This window comes from Microcaecilia unicolor, chromosome 6 (genome assembly GCF_901765095.1).
Source record: "Microcaecilia unicolor chromosome 6, aMicUni1.1, whole genome shotgun sequence".
NCBI classification, from domain to species: Eukaryota; Metazoa; Chordata; class Amphibia; order Gymnophiona; family Siphonopidae; genus Microcaecilia; species Microcaecilia unicolor.
In genome coordinates, this window is record NC_044036.1 from 54,915,878 (window position 1) to 54,935,898 (window position 20,021).

Sequence of the window (20,021 nt, forward strand, 5' to 3'; positions counted from 1 at the left end):
CCAGAAAGCACTCACAGATCCAACACACAAACCACCAGGATTCTTTATCATTCCAGGCAGGCAGAACAAACAAACAATTGTGTTTATTCTCAGAACCTGGTACATTGGACAAAAACGTGCAACTGGCAAACAATAACAGGTAACTGAAATATGGATCAATTATAACATTAACTAGACATTTGTATACTGTCTAAGCAGTACCTAGGAAGGTCAGGACATATAATTTACCGAGCCTTAGCAAAGAGATCTGTCTCTTTCCTCCCTGGCTGAAACTGAACCCAAAACCAGTAAAGTCCAAATGAGATGAGCTCCTGGTCCAATCAGAGCCCCGTCAACAAGATTTCAAATATATACTGCTTCTTACTTCTTGTTTGTGTCAAACTAAAGAAAAAAATACTCAGTTCTCTATAACAGCTTTAACCATAAACATGCACCATCTGCTGGCCAAAAGTGAGAAATACACTTCAGACATAATCAATGCAGGAAAATATCCAATACATTTTACAGGCTTAAAACACTGTTTCTTCACAATAGCCATACTGGGTCAGACCAATGGTCTATCTAGCCCAGTATTCTGTTTCCATCAGAGGCCAAGTCAGGTTACAAGTACCTGGCATACACTCAAATAGTGGCAACATTTCATGTTACCAATCCCAGGGCAAGCAGTAGCTTCCCCATGTATGTCTCAATAGCAGACTATGGACTTTTCCTTCAGGAACTTGTCCAAACCTTTTTTAATCCAAGATATGCTAACCGCTGTTACTACATACTCCAGCAACAAGTTCCAGAGCTTAACTATTTGTAGAGTGAAACGATATTTCCTCCCATTTGTTTTAAAAGTAATTCCATGTAAGTTTCTTGTGTTCCCTAGTCTTTGTACTTTTGGAATGAGTAAAAAAAAAATTTGTTAACTTCTACTCGTTCTACACCACTCTAGATTTTGTAGACCTCAATCATATCTCCCCTCATCCGTCTCTAATCCAAGCTGAAGAGCCCTAACCTCTTTAGCCTTTCCTCATATGAGAGGACTTTCATCCCCTTTATTATTTTAATTGCTCAGTTTGAACCTTTTCTAATTCCGCTATATCTTTTTTGAGATATGGTGACCAGAACTGAACGCAATCTCAAGGTGAGGTTGCACCATGGAGCGATACAGAGGCATTATACTATTTTCGGTCTTATATACCATCCCTTTCTAATACTTCCTATCATCCTATTTGCTATTTTGGCCGCCACAGCACACTGGGAAGAAGATTTTAGTGTATTATCTAAAATGACATTTAGCTCTTTTTCTTGGGTGTTGATCCCTCAAGGTGGACCCTAGTCTACCAGATTCTCTCGATTTGAGTTGCTCTATGGCTGGAGGGTGAGAGGACACCTTGACCTAATAAGAGAACACTGGGAAGGGAAGATTGACACCTCAGACACTCCTGTAATTGAATATGTGGTCAATATGCAGAACAGATTAGAAGACCTCATGGGCTTTGTCAGAGCTAACTTGCAAGCCGCCCAGAATAAGCAAAAGACCTGGTATGATCATAAAGCCTGAAACGTAGATTTTTATGAGGGCAAGCGGGTACTTGTTTTAGTCCCAGTACATCAGAATAAACTTCAGGCTAACTGGGCGGGACCTTATAAGGTCATACGGCGCCTAAATGACACAGCACGCTAGGGGCTACCTTGACACTGATGCGTACAGTCAGATTTGGGATGACCATCTGATCATTTAAGTGACGTGTTAGACTGGATCCAGGAAGCCCGTCTGACCATCGAACCCAGCAAATGTCAAATGGGAATGGCAGAAGTCCAGTATTTAGGTCACACAGATAGTGGCAGACAGTTAAAGCCCAAGCCAAAAAATGCAAGTATTGGCCTTCCTTGGGACAGCAGGTTATTGCAGAAAGTTTCTGCCTATGGCACCCATAGCCAAGCCACTAACTGACCTGACTATAAAGAGACTGCCCCGAATCATTTTCTTCTCACCAGGATGTGAAGCGGCCTTCTAAACATTAAAGACTGCATTAGCTACCACTCCAGTACTAGCAGTGCCGGACTACCAGAAGAGATTTGTGGTACAGACTGATGTCTCGACATATGGCACTGGGGCTGTGCTCAGTCAAGTGAACAGCAAAGGGAAGAACACCCCATTGTGCATCTGAGTCACAAGCTCCCGGACAAAGAGGTAGCATATGCCACTATTGAGAAAGAATGCCTGGCCTTAGTGTGGGCCCTTAAGAAACTGCAACCATATCAATATGAGCAGACTTTATTGTCATCACAGATCACAATCCATTGGTCTGGCTTTAGAGTGTCTCAGGAGAGAACAGAAAGCTATCTTGGTGAAGTCTGTCCCTACAGATGTACAACTTCACTGTACAGCACTGCAAGGGTGCTAGGGGTAACCCTAAGGTGTTACATGCCGGCATCTAAGATAGCAGTGGTTCCCACCAAAATTAGGTCCTGTCATTCCCAGTGCCAGGCCTGCACCAGGGCCCCTGCAGACCCAGCAACTATTACCCACTATAAACCGCACACATAGCAACAGCCACCCTGCAGCTCACCTCCAAGCCTGGCTGCCACAAGAATGGCACCGGCGCAGCTTCTCCCCAAATCCCGCCATGCTAATAAACTGGGACAGAAAAAAATTGAGCCATCAATACCAGCATCATGGGAGGGTCCCTCCTTTCCCCAAACCAACTTGGACCCTAATAGGCAGCAAAGACTAGCATCCAACCGACAGAGAATGCTTACAGACTCTCTCTGAGCTGGGTTGAAAAACATATTTTTTGTTTTTAAGTCAAGAATGCTCTGCTGCTGTGTGGGAACTGAGAGATAGTCACTTCACAACCGGTAAGGTTGAGGATGCCCCACCACCCAGGTGTAGCACCCCAGAAAGCTTATAACTGAGAACAGTATTATCATCTTCGCAATCAAAGTATTGGGCAAAAAAAAAAAAAAAACCCCACCCCAGCAGTCAGAGAACAGGGGCACATCAATAGTATGTCACATATTCCTGTGGCTTCACTCACAGGTAGCTTACAGAAGGTCCCTCATTAAGATTGAAAAAAAAAAAAAAAAAAAAATATATATATATATATATATATATATATATATATATATATATATATATATAATGATTAAAAAAGTGTCTACCACTTGTTTTATAGTTTACATACCAAACAAAATATTGCACAACAGCATATGCTTACATGCAACTGCATAGCATGAATAACTGAGCAAGTACTTATATACCCCAACTTACCAGGATCTGGTTGGTTTGGCTGCTGCCAGTGTGGATATGTATTTCCCCACCCTTGAGGTGCATATGGGGCTGGAGGGCCACTGCAAAAAAAGGACATAGGATAAAATCAGTCAGGGCAAATATACATGAGCTTACCTTTGTCAAAAGACATTGCTAAATGTAATCACTTACTGAGGTGCTGGTCCAGGACCAGGAGGCCCTGGATTATAAGGTGGTGGGTTATATGGTCCCATGGGATTCCCAGGACCAGGTGGACCAGGTGGGCCATGGGGGCCAGGAACACCATGTGGCCCATGAGGAACAGGTGGGCCTAAGGGATTTACTGGACCCTGTAAAGAAAGGAAGATGTTTTGTAAGCTTAAGTCTCATAACCAAAAACATAACTAGAAGTTTAACTGAAAAACATGAGCATAAGCTATTCTATTAAAACAAGTGCACTAAATCAAAAATGTAAGAAACCTGAAATTTGAATTTATAATTTTCTTTCGAGTGGGTTATGTTCCCCTGTCAGAAGATGGAGCCGGAGGCAGAGCTAACTTCACACTCCTTATACAGAGCCATCTTCAGCTCCTAAGCATTTTATGTCAAAACTAAAACAAAAGGCAACTGGCTCTGGGTTTCCAATTTACCAGTAAAGACAAATCTAATGCAGTCAAAAACATTGCTCCACGGTCACTTACCCAGGAATAAGAATTCCACACATCAAGGGTATGAATCTATCACGCTAAGAGCCCTCAACCACCATGGATGGGCTCTGGATTGATCAGACAGGACTCAAAAGGAAATTAACAGGAAAACCTCCAAATTTCACTTCCTTATTGTCCACGCCAGACTAATCCAGATAAGTGATGTGTACCCAAACTCTACCCAGACTGGATCGAAGGAAGCCCTGCTAGCTCTCAGAACTCCTACACTTCAGGTGTAGATGGCTCCAGATCTGCATACCCATACTAAGACACTTGGAGAAGAAGTGCAATGAAAGCAAGGGCACTGCTCTAGGAAAGCTGGATCCTAACACTGCCTAGGACTCCTCCTACGGTCTAATAGAACGGTTACTAGCCCTCAGTCTTTCTAATTATTGCTAGTGTGGTACAAGGTGATCTTTGACTTCTTTTGAAACCGATGCCTTACAGGCCACTGTGCCCTATTAGGACACAAGAATAGACCAAAGACCTATTCACAAGTCAGGATATCTCAAAAAATGACCAACAAAAAAAACCTTGAAATGATCATGACTGCCCTATCTCACCCGTCTTTACCTTCAGAAGCAAGTCCGATTCTCCCAAAAATGAAACCCTACCCTCTCAAAGAAGAAGAATTGGGCAGAGATAACCAAACTCTACCTCGATACCTAAAGAGGTGCTAACTTGCAAGGCCTGAGCTCTCAGGACTAAACTTATGGTCCAACTAGTGGTCTTGCATTCTCTCAACTTCCCCAGGAGAGCATCCCATCCAGAAGAGTAAGGAGACACTTCTAAGGTAGAGAGTTGAACGGGGACAAAAATCCAACCCATCCTCATGGGGAATGTAAGCCATCCCCGCAGCAAGTAATCTCCTCCATCCCAGCCCCCGTCGCACCGCAGTAAACTTGCTCCCCCCCCCCCCCTCCCAAGAAAGAGATATGCATGAAATATTTACTACTCTTTAATTTGTCAGTTTGGTTCAGTACATCTTCCAGGCTCACAGAAATTTCTGTCAGTTCCTCCGCATCATCACCCTTGAAAGCATTTCCGGTACAGGTAAATCTCTTACATCTTTCATAAAGACAGAAGCAAGAATTTAATCAGTTTCCCTGTTACGGCCTCCCCAAGTGCCCCTTTTGCTCCTTCATGATCTAACAGTCCCATGGATTCCCTTGCAGGCTTTCTGCTTCTGCTGTACCTGAAAATGATATTACTGTGAGTTTTAGCTTCTGCAGCAAGTTTCTCCTCATTCTTTTTAGCCTTCTTTATCAATGCTTTGCATCTGACATGCCAGTGCTAAAGTTGCTTGCTTTGTTTGGGTCCTTTTTCTATTCATTGAAGGACATTCTTTTGGCTGTAATAGCCTCTTTCACTTCACCTTTTAACCATGCTGGCTATCGTTTTCTTTCCACCTTGTAAATACATGGAATGCATCTGGTCTAGGCTACCAAAATGGTATTTTTGAACAACATCCACGTGTGATTTAGAGTCCTTACCTTTGCAGCCAATCAAATCATACAAACCCCATCTCCAGGTTGGCAAGATCGTCTGCCAATTCCACAGGGAAACTGGGCAGATTCTCCGCTCACCAAAAACAGGTGCGAGCCGAACAGCCACCACAGATGGTCGCCTGCAGGGCCAAGGCTGACACTTATCCTGAGGATCCTTGAGGGCAGCGACGCCATCCACAGAAACTGCTGTCTTCTTTGTCACTGCCATGACTAAGGCGTCCACCTTAGGAAGCCAAAACCGCTCCAGCTTCCCCCCAGAGGGAGCTGATAGAGGCAAGCCACAGCTCTCACCATCCGGAGAGTGTCCAGTCGCTGCCATTATGCCTTGACCAGTTTCTGGAAGTCCTCATTAAGCAAGAAAACTCGAAGAGGCTTACAGGTACCCTTCAACACAGGGTCCCCCTTCCAAAGGACCATAGGCTGCTCCTCCTCGAGACTCAAACGCTGCAGGACATGAGAGGTTCAGCCAGGGTAACTCCTGCCTACGAAAAAGTCTGACCACAGAGGGATCCTCGCCCAGTAGAAGGTCAGAGTCTGGACCCAGGTCCTCTAGGGCCCACTCATCCTTCTCCAGGGGTTCCTCCTCCAACAGTCATGATCTCTGCTGGGGCTGGGAACCCTAGCAACGATGCCATCCTGTTATACTTGGGCCCTGTAGACATCCAGGGTCTGGCACTCTGAGGAGCCTCTAATTCGTCCACTGGGTGCAAAGAACCTCAGACAGTTCTGCCGCATCCAAAAGCTCCTCCCCTGAGGCCTCATCGCAGAAGCAGCACAACCCGTCAGCACTACACTGTGTGCTCGACAGGCCAACCAGCAGCACACTTAACCAACGTAAGAGGCCATGTAGTCGAGTGCGGGAAACACCACCCCTCTGGTCAAGCGACCACTTCTCTGACCAGCATCACGTGGAAACAGGAGCCTGAAAGGATCCAAAGTCCGCTGGAGTTTTACTTTCGCTGTGCTCCTGCAGCAGGGTGTTTTTTTTTTTTTTTAACTGTTGCAGGAGTAAATTCGAGCCGCAGCCAGGAAACCACAAATGGTGGTTGCTCCATTCCTGCTTTGGGATGCCTGAAGAAACCCTTCTGGCAGGTGGGGCGAGGCACATCACAACTTTACCAGTCGGGAAGGGGGACTGAAAGGGGGAGGGACCTGCAGGGTAGTGTGCACACCCACAAGGCAAAACAGACCAACGCAGGCCCCACAGTGACAGGCAGCCAAGTAACCTTACTGAAGGTGTCCACACAGGTCAACATGCAGACACAAAAACCTCAGCAGCTGCTATTAGAGATTGGATTGCAAAAAAAAAAATAATAATAATAATACTAATAAAAAACAGAGCACATGCACAAAAAAGTTGGCTCTGAAGAAATGGCAGGATCAGCTTTAAACGCTGTTGTTCCCCAGAAAGGAAAAAGCCACCCAGGTTTAAAAAGGATAGGCTTCATGTAGAAACGCACCTTGTTTTGTCTTTTTTTTTTCTTCTTCTCAAACAAGGCCAAAAAAATGACCCACTCTGCATCTGCTGAGAGAGAGAAAATATGGAGGTGGCCAGTTTGTTCTCAGTCTCCCCATCTGCTGGTAGGAGGGCATATACCCACTCGTGGGAATAGGTCTGGAGCAGACGCCAAGAAATAAGTCCTTAGTTCCTCTAAAAATCCTCAAATAATTCTTTGGGGAGAGACTCTTCCCTGCCAATGTTGTTCTTAAGGTTACCTTTAGCAAGAAAGTGCACCAACTGATGTATCTTTGCTATTTTGATATCTCTCAACATCCAATGCTGTAAAATGGATCATCCAGGAAGGAATCCTTGCTTAAAGCCCACCTCTTCAATGTCGCCTTCGGCACCTAACCACTACACCTCTACTCAGGAAATCTAGACTGCCCCAACTTGAAATTTCGTCCTTTAGATTGTAAGCTCCTTTGAGCAGGGACCGTCCTTCTTTGTTAATTTGTACAGCGATGCGTAACCCTAGTAGCGCTCTAGAAATGTTAAGTAGTAGTAGTAGAATCATCTGACTGGGGGGCAAAGATTTGAAGCTCTAATCTTGAGTGTACCCTTCAGGAACATATGCAGGACTCTTATTACAGCCACAGGTTCTTCATCTGGTCTCTATACTTTAGAGTCCCAAATAATAGCATTCAGGGCCGCCAAGAGACTGGGCCAGGCCTGGGGCAAGGCTGCCCCCAGGGCTCCGCCCCTGTCACCCTCCCGAGGTCGCCGCCACTCCACCCGCCCCCCCCCCCCCCCCCCATCCGGCACCGGGCCAGGCCCCCTGCATTGAAATCACAACATCTCTCACTGTGTGAAAGCGCTGCAGGCAGCAGATCGCCTCACTTCAGCCCTCGCAGAAATTACATCAGACGAGGACAGGACACAGGGATGGAAGGAGGCCCGAAGGGAGGCGATCTGCTGCCCTGCTGCTTTCACACGGAGGTGAGAGGCACTGTGATTTTAATGCAGGGGGCCCGGCCCGGTGGCAGACGGTGGGTGGGACTGTGGCCCCCCTTGGAGGCCCGGGGAATTTTGTCCCCCCCCCCCCCCCCCCCCCCCCCCCCCTCTGTGCGGCTATGATGGCATTGGGCATGTGCCGCTACTACGAGGTCCTGAAGAGGATCTCCAGCCCAGCCCAAATCTGACACACCAGGTGGGACCTGAGGGCTACTAGTTTCCTTCATTTTGTTTCTATTAACAAATAGCATTGTCTTGCCTGCCACTACCTAGTCCATTTTCTCCAAAGATAGAGCCCAGGGCCGATGGAGTGACTCTGGCCTTCCGCCTAGACTTGGATCTACTTGCTCTCCACAAGTACCAGTCACTAGCTTAGCTGCTCCAGCCCACAGCTCCCCTCCCAGCTTATCAAATTCACCTTTATGGTGCAAAGAAACCCATTCCCTGCCATAGACAACTGAAAATTCACCTGCTTAGACTGAAACAGCCTTGTGACACTGGACTAACGGAGGTCACCCTGAAAGGAATCTGAATTTGGAGTCTAGGCTCAAGGTGCAACATACAGATCCAAGTCCTGGAGCCTAGGACCTGCAGAAAGAACCCTGCTCAAGAAGAACATGGAAACAGGAAATATGGACACTGGGACCGATACCTGAGCCTGACATCCACAGCCATAAGACCTTTCTGCTCTTGGGAGAAGGAAACACTAGGAAGGACTAAAATTATTTTTCATGGATCAGCCTGAGGGTTGCACACCCTGGCAACAGCCAAACTCACCTAGGCTGACTCTGCCCTAAGTACCTCACCACCTTAGGAATAATGGAACTAGTTTAAGCACATCCTTTTCTTAATTAAAAACCAAGAAAGGTTCCCAAAAGGATAAAGCTTGCATCTCTGAATTTCTCCACTGAACTTAACATCCTTTAAGACAGCTGAGTTGAGAGACTCAAAAGGTAACCAAATCCAACACTGATCAGAACAAGAAGCGACCTCAAGCCAACAGGAAAATTGAGAAGCCAAATGCCTCTTAAGGAACCGACCTCAAGCCAACAGGAAGATTGAGAAGCCAAATGCCTCTTAAGAAACCAACCACAACTTGATGAGAAGTCAAGTTCTTAACATCTTCTTGGAACAAGATAAGGCTGCTAATTGTACTTTCAAGGATGCAAGCGCCAAGACCTTGACTAATCCATCCTGGAATAATTCCAAGACTCCTGAAATAGTGGATCAGAGGGGGACAATACGCTTGTCCTGGCAACAAATATTCTCCAGATTATCTTAAGTCAAGGAAACAAAAATCTTTCTAGAATGCAACAAAGTAATCACCTTCCCCAAATATCCTCTTCATCAGACGTGCCCTCACATCTTGCATGGTGACCTGTTCCTAAAATGATTAGCTGTTCTCTGCCCGCTAGAGATAAAGGCCTGACCTCCTTGAGATGCATTACATCCCTGTAAAACCAAAAAAAGGAGACAAACCACTCTACGTGAAGCTAAAAGTCTAAGAGTAGGGATGAACCACGGCTTTCCTTACTGCGTGCTTTTGACGTCTATATACCAATTCATGGTTTGCTTGGTGCTTATTGCAGAGGTGTCCACTGCATTCTACGCCTTACACACTGCACTGATTAGACATCGTGACCCAGGCACTCATGCTGGAACATGGAGCTAAATGGAATAGTGTTGGGTCCATTGCTTGATTATGTAACCCTCATACAATAAATTTGAGACGCCCAGTTTTGATCGGTTGTACAAATTATAGGGTCCATTTGCTACTCTCTGGTGGACTTTACATAGCACTGACTGTACGAATTAAACCTATTGATGGATATTGACATATTTATTGAATTTTATTAAACTATTTTGACTTTTTACTTCTAGTGCCTTTTCTCTCATTTACTAGCAAGCCGTGGTTCATCCCTACTCAGGCTTCAAATCCCTTTAACACAGCTGCCTCAGCCAAACCGGAGCAAACACTACTAATCCTAAATGTCTCTATTCTCTGAATGATTCTGCCTAACAGCAGAAATAATGGAAACAAGAATAGAAGACAAGCAAGAGTTGAATCAGTACCTCTTCCTGCTTAGTTGCAATCTTTTCTTCAACTGAAAATTTTAATTTAATACAAAGGACTGAACCTTCATATTGACTTGATCCCATTAAATCCACTACAGGAGGCGCCTAGCAGCGTAGCACTTCCTTGAAAGTTTCCATTGCTAAGTTACACTCTATGATATTACAGCTTGAGATATCTATCTGGACATTCTGTAATCCAGCTACATGTGCCACTGAAATGCCCTATAGATTTATTTCTGCTCAAGTCATGAACATTTGTACTTTCTTCATCACTGAATTCATGCTCCTCCTTACCAGCCGACATATGTTACTGCTGTAGCACTGCCCAAAAGAATCTGAGTCACACCGTTCTGGACAAAAGGCAGGATGTCGATAATCACTGAATTGCTTGAGCTTCCAACTGAAGGATGGAGCACTTTGGCTCTGCCAGAGACCACCAGCCTTGTACCCATCTGTTGATATGAGCTGCCCATCCTGGGAGAATGTCTTCCCCTTAGGTTGCTTCCAGTTAAGAGACTTCATGACTTCCAGAGTGAACGTGGACCACCACTGAAGTCCCAACTGAGGCGACCATCGATAGGACAGAACTCAAGGGCTATATAGGAATTCTGGCCCATGGAATGATATCCGACGTTGCTGCCTTCAATTCCAACACTTGAATGCCATTTTGTTTGTCCCACAGGGAAAGCAGATTTCTGATCTTTGCAAACTTTCTTTCTTTCTGTGGGTAGGAGGGGGAGGGGGGAGCTTTCCCTTGCAGCATATTGAGTTTGGCTCCCAAATATTCCAACACTTGAGTCAGACACAGGTTGCTCTTGACTATACATTCTAACTCCTGAAATGAGAGACTACTACCCAAGCTGTGGCTCTTTTTCCTTGGGGGACTTTGCCAGTATCAACCAATCATCCAAAGAAGGGTATACCAAGATGCCTTCTTTGTACAAGTCTGCTGCTATCATCACCCATAACCTTTGAGAACGTCCAGGGCACCATCGCCACACCAAAAGGCAGAGCGCAAAACTGGAAATGTCCTAAGATTGCGAACCTGAGAAACCACTAACGTGCTACCTTGATCGGAATGGATCTAACAGAAGCTTACCTCCACAGAGAAGTAGAAACTCTTCTTGTTCTACTGCAACAATTAACAGCTTCAGAGTTTCCATTCAAAAACTTGTTATCGTCAGAAATCTACTGAGACGCTCGATATCGGTCACAAAGTAGCTCTTTTCTTCAGTACTACAAAGTAAGCAAATAGCAACCTGTTCCCACTTCTTGAGGCAGAAACAGAACCATTCAACTGAACTAACCTGTCCAGGTTTACTGAACAGCTGCCACCTTAGTGATTTCCAGAAACACCTCGGGAAACGGTTGCACAAAGTTTAAAGCATAGCCATTTTGAACAAATTTGAGTACCCAAACATCTGTGGTTATCTGGGTCTACCTCCAGTAACACAACTTTAAATGACTTCCTACAGGAGAAATCAGGTCTGCAGTCCTTCATTAGAAGCTCTTGGAGGTACTTGCCAGTCCAGCAGAAAAATCTTGTCTGCCTCTCTGATTTATTTAAAAAGACTGACCTTTAAAGAGAAATCTACTACACTGAGTGGCATGTATCTGCAGAGCCACCCGAAATGAAAGCCTGCTAACTGCCTTCCTGTGGTTACAGTCAAAGCAGTTTCATATTATATACAGATACTTATTTTGTACTTGGGGCCTAAGGGCCTAGTGAGCCACAGCACAAAGAAAAAAAGAAGGAAACAGACATGTTGAAAATCTTATCTAGCATCCTCATGGGGAAAAGGTACAGGGCCAAAGCAAACGCTTACATGACTGGAGATAGCAAAAAACAATCGCCATGAAAGAAGACTGGGTTGGTCCCATGCAACAATAGCTAGTAGCTTCTGGAAAACAACGCTGGTGGTTGCCTTTGCACCAGGACTCCATCAATGATGTCACCCACCAGTGTGGATACAGTATCCTTCTTGTCCAATCAATCTACAGCCTTCTCAGAAGCAGCCTACTCAAAGCTGTTGCATCATCTGCTGGAGACTGCATCAGCCCAGATGTGTCCGTCCGCCCCCCCCCCCTCCCCCCATTCAATGGTTCTATCTGCTGGCAGGTGGACATAACCTACTCATCTTTACTAGTCTGGTATGGAAAAGGACATAACTGGGGAAAAAATTTTTAAACTGTTTTGCACAAACTAATTTTATATGTTCAATATATAAAAGGGAAATAACCATATTCCAGAAGATGAGAAACCACCAAGCACCAGAAGAGGCAACAGGACAGTAAAGATAGCATAAAAAGCAAGCATAGCATTTAGGGATTAACTGATTTTATCACAAATTCTAAAAGGCAAAAACAAAGATATGCACATAAAGGGGATTGATCCACCATCCACAATGCTCAACGCTAATGCAACACAATCAAATCATAAAAGTGCAGGTAGCAATTAATTCCCAAATCTTATCTCAATAATATCTCCAGACCTCAGTGATAACTTCACATAAGAACATAGTCTTATGACTTACCATCGTTATGTTCTCATGTGAAAAGACATTGTGGATGGTGAGTTTCTGAAGCTCTCGCTATTAAAGTTCCAAGTTGTTGGAACCTTTAAATAGAGATTCATAAAAGTATTGATAACATACCGTACTTAACCCAATCTTCTCCTCAATAAGCTGCCTGGCGTAATCAATCTGCTGTGGTGATCCACGAATGGTAAACAATTTCATGTTGGGATCTGCATTTGGTGGAGGATTTCTTTGAAGTTCTATTCTAGCACCAGACTGCTGGCTTATATTTTTTATCGTCTCACCACCTAAAACACACACAAATGTCAGGGCCAAAAAGAACATGAAATGACAGCTACAACTTAAGAAAAAGCCAATTCACAGATGAACACAGTCTAGATTTCACAGAATGGTGATCATTTCTAGTATTAACGAGTACCTTCCAACTCATCCCTGCAGTAATTCAACCACCCGTAAAGCCATCGATATGAAATACATGTATTGTGAAACAAGCTGAAAAAGGAGCTAAGGGGAAATTCCTGCTATTTAGGGGGGAAAAAAAAGAAAGAAAAACATGGTTGTTTCAGGAATACGTACTAGAATAGGATAAAATAAATTTGGGGAGGTTTTTTTTTTAAAGGAGAAATTAGACCTTACCTGCTAATTTGCTTTCCTTTAGTCCCTCCGGACTGGCCCAGAATGTGACTGATGGGTTGTGCATGCTTTATAGCAGGTGGAGACTGAGAAACTGTGACTCTAGAGACAGCACCAATAAGAATTCTTGCTAGCCAGAGAAAGAGCCAGTATTATCATACCAATACCAAAGTAGAAAGAAGCAGGAAAAAAAAAATCATCTGTGCATCCGTAAGCCTGAGCAGCTACCGGCACTTCGCTAACACAGAGCCCGTGCTACAAAATGAAAGTGTCTAAAAGACATGCCATTGCATACCAGACACTGATGTTTTCATTAGTATCACTAATATTCTTGCTTATGTTCTTTTTTTTTTTTTTTTAACAATGTAACAGCAGATGTACAACACAGCTCCCAGGGAAACTGAACCGCCGGACAACAGGAAAAAAAAAAAAACAGAACACACTGAGGGAGAGATCTGGGCCGGTCCAGAGGGACTAAGGAAAGCAAGTAAGGTCTAATTTCTCCTTCCTTAGCATTCTCCAGACCGGCCCAGAATGTGACTGATGGGAAGTAACAAAGCAGTATAATAATGGGAGGGATCCAAGCAACCCTGTTGTGAGAGCCTTTGTATTGAAAACAGCCTCCTGACGACACTGGACATCCAACCTATAATGCTTAGAAAACAAATGCAAAGAAGACCAAGTCACTGCCTTACAAATGTCCAAAGGAGGCACAGAGCAACATTCCGCCCAAGAAGTCGCCTGACCTATCGTAGAGTGGGCTTTGACCCCCCTCTTGTATGGGCTTCCCAGAAAGAGGATAAGCCGCAGCTATCATTTCTTTGAGCCACTGGGAAATATCAGACTTAGAAGCCTTGAGCCCTTTGCGCGAACCGCTGATCAAAAGGAACAAATGATCTGTCCAACGGAATTCCTCCGTAGACTTCAAATGTTTCAGAACTCTCTTGACATCAAGACACTTCAAGTGACGCTGCTCCTCTGTCCCCAAGGAACCCAGCATGGGTAAAACCACTGGTTGAGACAAGTGGAACAGAGATAAGACCTTGGACACAAAGGACAGAACTGGATGGAACACCACCCAATCCTTACATAACTCCAAAAACGGCGACCTACAAGATAGAACCTGCAACTCAGCGATTCGCGTAGCTGAGGCAATAACCAAAACACCGTCTTGAGCGTCAGATCTTTTACTGTATAGGAAGACAAAGGCTCAAAAGGAGGCTTTGTAAGAACCGAGAGCACCAAATTAAGATCCCAACAAGGAAAGACGAACTGAGAGGGAGGATGAATGAGGTTTGCCCCTCGCAAAAACCGTACCACGTCAAGATGGCTAGCTACATACTTCCCCTGAATGCGACCCTGAAAACAGGATAAGGCCGCAATCTGCACCTTAAGGGAGGCTAATGCCAGACCTTTGTTGAAACCGCACTGTAAAAAATCCAAAATCTGCGAAAGAGGTCCAAAAGGGAGAGATGCTCACCTCCTCATACCACGCCTCAAAGATCCTCCACATCCTTACATAATATTCAGGGATGTAGATCAAAGCTGAGATCGGAGCATGGTGTTAACTACATTCGCAGAGTATCCCCTCTTTGTCAATTGCACCCACTCAAGAGCCAAGCTGTAAGACAGAATTGATCCGGATGAGAAACCAGGCCCTGCAACAGAAGACACAGCGTCTCCGGAAACCTGAGAGGAGACCCGATCAGTAGACATCAAAGATCGGCGTACCAAGGTCTGTGAGGCCAGTCTGGCAAGACCAAAATCACCCAGCCCCTGTGCGTCTCGATCCTCTGAATTAGACGCCCTATGAGAGGCTATGGAGGAAATGCATAAAGAAGGCTGGCCAGCCAGGGCTGAAGGAGTGCGTCTACCCCCATGCGATTCGGGTCCTTTCGACGACTAAGAATAGAGAAAGCTTCGCACTGAGTGCAGAAGCAAACAGATCCATCTTGGGAAGCCCCCAGCACTCCACTACTGACTGAAACATCACACTGCTTAGGGTCCACTCTCCGGGATCCAGAGTGTTTTGACTGAGAAAGTCTGCCTGGACGTTCTGTACTCCTACTACCTGAGCCACGGAAAGAGCGACCAGATGGACTTCCGCCCATTGCAACAGCTGAGCCGCTTCAAGCTACGACGGACGACTCCTCGTCCCCACTTATTGATTGATATAGGTGATCGCCGTGGCATTGTCTGACATAATGTGGACTAATTCGCCCTCCAGCAGAAGCCGAAACACCTGGAGAGCCAGTCAAATTGCTCTGGTTTCCAGAAAATTGATTGAGCAAGACCTCTCCTGACGAGATCACAGGGAGCATACTGCCCCTGACACTGAGCTCCCCAGCCCCTGAGACTAGCATCCGTCATGACCACTATCCAGCTCAACTGATCTAGAGGCAGGTTGGCCCTCTGGAGTCACCAGCGGAGACTGCTCTGCACCTGCGCCGGAAGGGACAATCTCCACAGCAGCGAGTTCCTCTAAGGAGACTACATGGAAAGTAGAGACTTCTGTAGAGGCCTCACGTGGGCTCTCACCCAGTGCACTGCCTCTATCGTTGCCACCATGGAACCAAGGACTTGAAGATAATTCCTAGCCCTCGGCATCGGGAACTGCAACAGGCGAATCTGCAAATGCAACTCGAGGATATGAGCCAAAGGAAGAAAAACCAGGCCCTGATGCATATCGAAACGCTCCAATGTACTCCAGTGATTGGGGTGGCTGCAGATGACTTTTCTGTGCGTTGACTACCCAACCTAGGGATTGAAAGAAGTTTACCACCCAATCCGTGGCCTGAAGGATCTCCTGATAAGACTTCATTCTGATCAGCCAATCGTCCAAGTAAGGATGAACTAGGATGCCCTCTGTCCTGACAGCCGCTGCCACTACCACCATCACCTTAGTAAATGTACAGGGAGAAGGGACAATAGGTTTCCAGTGCAAAGGGCAGCACCCGAAACTGAAAATGCTTGCCTATCACTGCAAAGTGAAGAAAACACTGATGTGCAGCCCGAATAGGAATGTGAAGACAGGCTTCTGTCAGGTCGAGAGCCATCAGAAACTCCCTGAACCGGACCACCACAATGACTTACCGCAGAGTTTCCATACGAAAAGAAGACAGTCCGAGAGCCCGATTGACCATTTTGAAATCCAAAATCGGTCTTAAGGAACCCTCCCTCCTTCTTGGGAACCAGGAAGTAAATGGAGCAACGCCCTTTGCAGGAGTTCTGCAGAGGGAACGGGACAGATTGCCTGCAGGACGAGAAGCCTGCGCAGAGTGTCCCTGACCGCGATAGTTTTGACACGAGATCGGCAGGGAGACTCCACAAAAGCATCTGGAAGAGGATGCGCAAACTGTTAAGGTGTGCCTGTCCTGAATAACCTCTAGAACCCACTGGTTGGAGGTAATCTGGACCCACCTCCAACAAAATTGCGCCAACCAAGCACCTACCAGAATTGGAGGCTGGGCCCACAAGCCTTCATTGCTGAGGACGAGAGGAAGATGGGAAGGAATTGCCCGTATCCCTCCCTCCTCTTCGATTACCCCAAAAGGACTGGGTCCTCTGAAAAAACCTGAACAGCTGAACCGGAGCCACTCTGCCTGGCCTATAGTGACAAAAATCACAACCCTACCACAGCTCGAGAAAACAGTGCCCAGACCACCTGGGCCGATCCTCAGACAGCCTTGGAATTTTAGTCTCCCCTAGGCTGCGGACCAGCTTGTCTAACTCATCACCAAACACCCCTTAAAGGGAAACCTACTGAGCTTGGACTTAGAGGCCGCATCTGTTGACCAGCCATGTAATCAAAGAGAGTGATGAGCCACCACGCATAAAGCCATAGATCTTGAAGAGGCCCTCAGTAAATCATACAAAGCATCCGCCAAAAAGGATGAACCTATCTCCAGTCTCGCCACTTCAGTATGTATTGCTGAGATCCTGGATATCCTTAAGGGCAGGTCCATCACCTACTGGAACCGTATTCCGTTTGGTAACCACGAAGACTACCGCGTCCACCACAGGTGGTCACAGAAGGGCCTTGTCGGAATCCGGGACGGGATAAAACTGCACCATAGACCTAGTGGGACGAAAGGCAGAGTCCGGGGACCTCCCACTGCGCCTGAATGATGTCCCTAATGTCCTGATGCACATAAAATGTCTTACCTGACTACCGAATACCCTTCACCAGAAGGTCGACCTTCCTACCTTCTGCCGCAGGAGCCTCCTGCTCTTCAAAGTGCAAGGTAGTGAAAACTAAGGAAAATGAAATCCTGTAGATCCACTTTATGAAACATTCTCACCATGGAGGGGTTCTCCCCCAGAGGAAGAGCTTCCACCCCAGTATCAACCTGAGCCAAATCCTCAGAAACCTGTCCCTCAGAAAATAAATTCTGGATCCTCCAGGGATGGCATCTCCTGGTCTGATTCAGAAGACAAGTCCTCCTCCAAATCCCAGGACTGCCGGAGTCGTTTCTCAGCCACCAACTGACCTTCCTGAGGCCTTTTGACAGAAGCCTCAAAAGTATTAGATTTGTGGAGCAAAAAGGCCTGATACATTTGCACCATGAATTCAAGCGGGAACCCTCCTTCAGAAGCTGCCAGTAAACTAGAAACTCTTGGTAGGCAGGTGCATCGGCAAAGCAGACAAAGACGCTGAAATTGAAGGAGGCAGCAAAATGGAAGTGCTTCCCACCACCGACAATTTAGAAGCCCCAGCCACCTCCTCTGCCAACACCTCCGAGGTACAAAATTTGCAGCAGCCGCTCGAGCCGAGTCACTGCTGCTGACAGACCGAACAGTGGCGGAGCTTCTCTGCCATGGCACTTTTTTTTTTTCTAAAGGAAAGACTAGCCACCAAGAAGGGAGAATGGGAGCTGTCTTGCTCATTCACACAAACAGCTGATCGCTGAACAATAAGACATCACTGTGAAGTTCCCCCCCCCCCCCCTTTTTTTTTAAATAGCAGCTGCCTCTCCCGGTCTCAGTAGCTCTTCCTCTGAAGATCCTGAGATACTGTTTAGTTGTGGGGTTTTTGTTTTTTTTTACTACAAATCAATAACAGGGCATCACTCCGATGCCAGAAAGGACATGGGGGGAGGGACCCGGCCACTCGAGTGTGACATTCCGAAGCTAGACGAGACCCCCATGGACGTCAGCCTCCACCAACAGATTTGTTGGTTTTTTTTTTCAGATGCACAGATAAAATCAAAATATTACATCAAAGAATTAAACAGAAGCAAGTATAATCACAGAAAAGTAAGGTAGAAAGAACAAAGAATGAGACTGAAGGGCTCACCACCTTCCACCTGCTGGAGCCTGAGAATACTGGACCTTTTTCTGGCTGGCAAGGGCTCTCTCTCTAGAGTTATAGTTTCTCAGTCTCTACCTGCTGGAAGGCGTTAACAACCCATCAAACACATAAACAGCGAGTGACCGACTCACTCGCAAATGCGCAGTAGAGACTTCCCTCTCTGTCCCGCCCCCGCGTCAATACGTGATGACGTGGGCGGGACAGAGAGGAAAACTGTGCCGCCGAGGTTGATACCGCTCCCCCGCCCGCCCGAGATCGCCGCTACCGTTCTTCCCCCCCACCCGGCCCTCTCTCCGCTACTAACACATCCATTCGCCGGAACGCAGCATGCATATCAGCTGAGCTGCCGTCGGCCTTCCTTCCCTGCCTGTGTCCCGCTCTGGCTGACGTTATGTCACAGGAGGGCGGGACACAGGCAGAGAAGGAAGGGCCGACGGCAGCTCAGCTGATGTGCGTGCTGCGTTCCGGCGAATGAATGTGTAAGTTTAGTAGCGGAGAGAAGGCCAGGCCAGGTGGAGGGATGGCGGCAACGACCTCGCGGGGAAGGGGGAGGGAAGGAAAACCCCAATACCAGCCTGTTTTTACGGGCTCAACGGCTAGTCAATCATATTCTGGGCCGATCTGGAGGGATGCTAAGGAAAAAAGTGTTTTTCTGAAATTTCATAGGAAGGGCCTTAGGTTACATTGGTATTAGGCATTTTATGATATTGCAGAAAAGAAATTGAGTTAATGTTTGCTATCTGCCATAAATATTTTTTAAAGAATTTTCCCACCTATTTGTGGGCTCAGTGTGGCTTACTCTTATGTTCTTATGCTGATCTTTCTCTTTTCTCTCTTTACCCCTTTCTTTCTGCCTCTGTCAACTCGGATTTCAACAGCTTTCTCACCCCGCAGTCCTCCGTCTACTTTTACTTTTCAAAAACCTACCAATTTTCCAACTCCTTCTCTCAATCCCTAGCTCTCCCAGTTCTCGTCTCATTCTTTCCTCTGTCTCCTAATCCCTTCTATATTTCCTCTACTCCCCATTGCTGTACATATTATCCTCCTCTCACCTGCCTCCTTCACAATCCTCCATGACCTCTCCCTTATGGCTTCCCCAATCCCAGTTTCTCTCTTCCCTCCCCTCCCTGCCCCTGTGGTCCAACTATCTTCCTCTCTCTTCCCTCCCTCCCTGCCCCTGTAGTTCAACATCTCATAAGAACATAAGAGTAGCCATACTGGGTCAGACCAATGGTCCATCTAGCCCAGTATTCTGTTTTCCAAACAGTAGCCAAGCCAGGTCACAAGTACCTGGCAGAAACCCAAATCGTGGCAACACTCCATACTACAAATCCCAGGGCACCCCATGTCTGTCTAAATAGCAGACTATGGACTTGTCGTCTGGAAATTTGTCCAAACTGTTTTTAAACCCAGATATACTAACCGCTGACACTACATACTCCAGCAAAGAGTTCCAGAGCTTAAATATTTGTTAAGTGAAAAAATATTTGCTCCTGTTTTAAAAGTATTCCCATGTAACTTCAAGTGTCCCCTAGTCTTTGTACTTTTGGAATGAG

At 46.2% G+C, this 20,021-nt stretch overlaps 1 protein-coding gene across 3 annotated transcripts in view; it reads right to left on the reverse strand.

The window, feature by feature from the left end:
* The window catches only part of FUBP1 (far upstream element binding protein 1), a 238,211-nt gene that overhangs the window by 91,297 nt on the left and 126,893 nt on the right, over positions 1 to 20,021 (reverse strand). For all 3 annotated transcript variants that reach the window (XM_030206527.1, XM_030206528.1, XM_030206525.1), the window contains 3 exons: positions 12,639 to 12,808; positions 3,434 to 3,591; positions 3,263 to 3,342 (listed from right to left, as the gene is read on the reverse strand). In XM_030206527.1, coding sequence (XP_030062387.1) covers positions 3,263 to 3,342; positions 3,434 to 3,591; positions 12,639 to 12,808 — 408 coding nt within the window. The remainder of the gene's footprint in view (positions 1 to 3,262; positions 3,343 to 3,433; positions 3,592 to 12,638; positions 12,809 to 20,021) is intronic.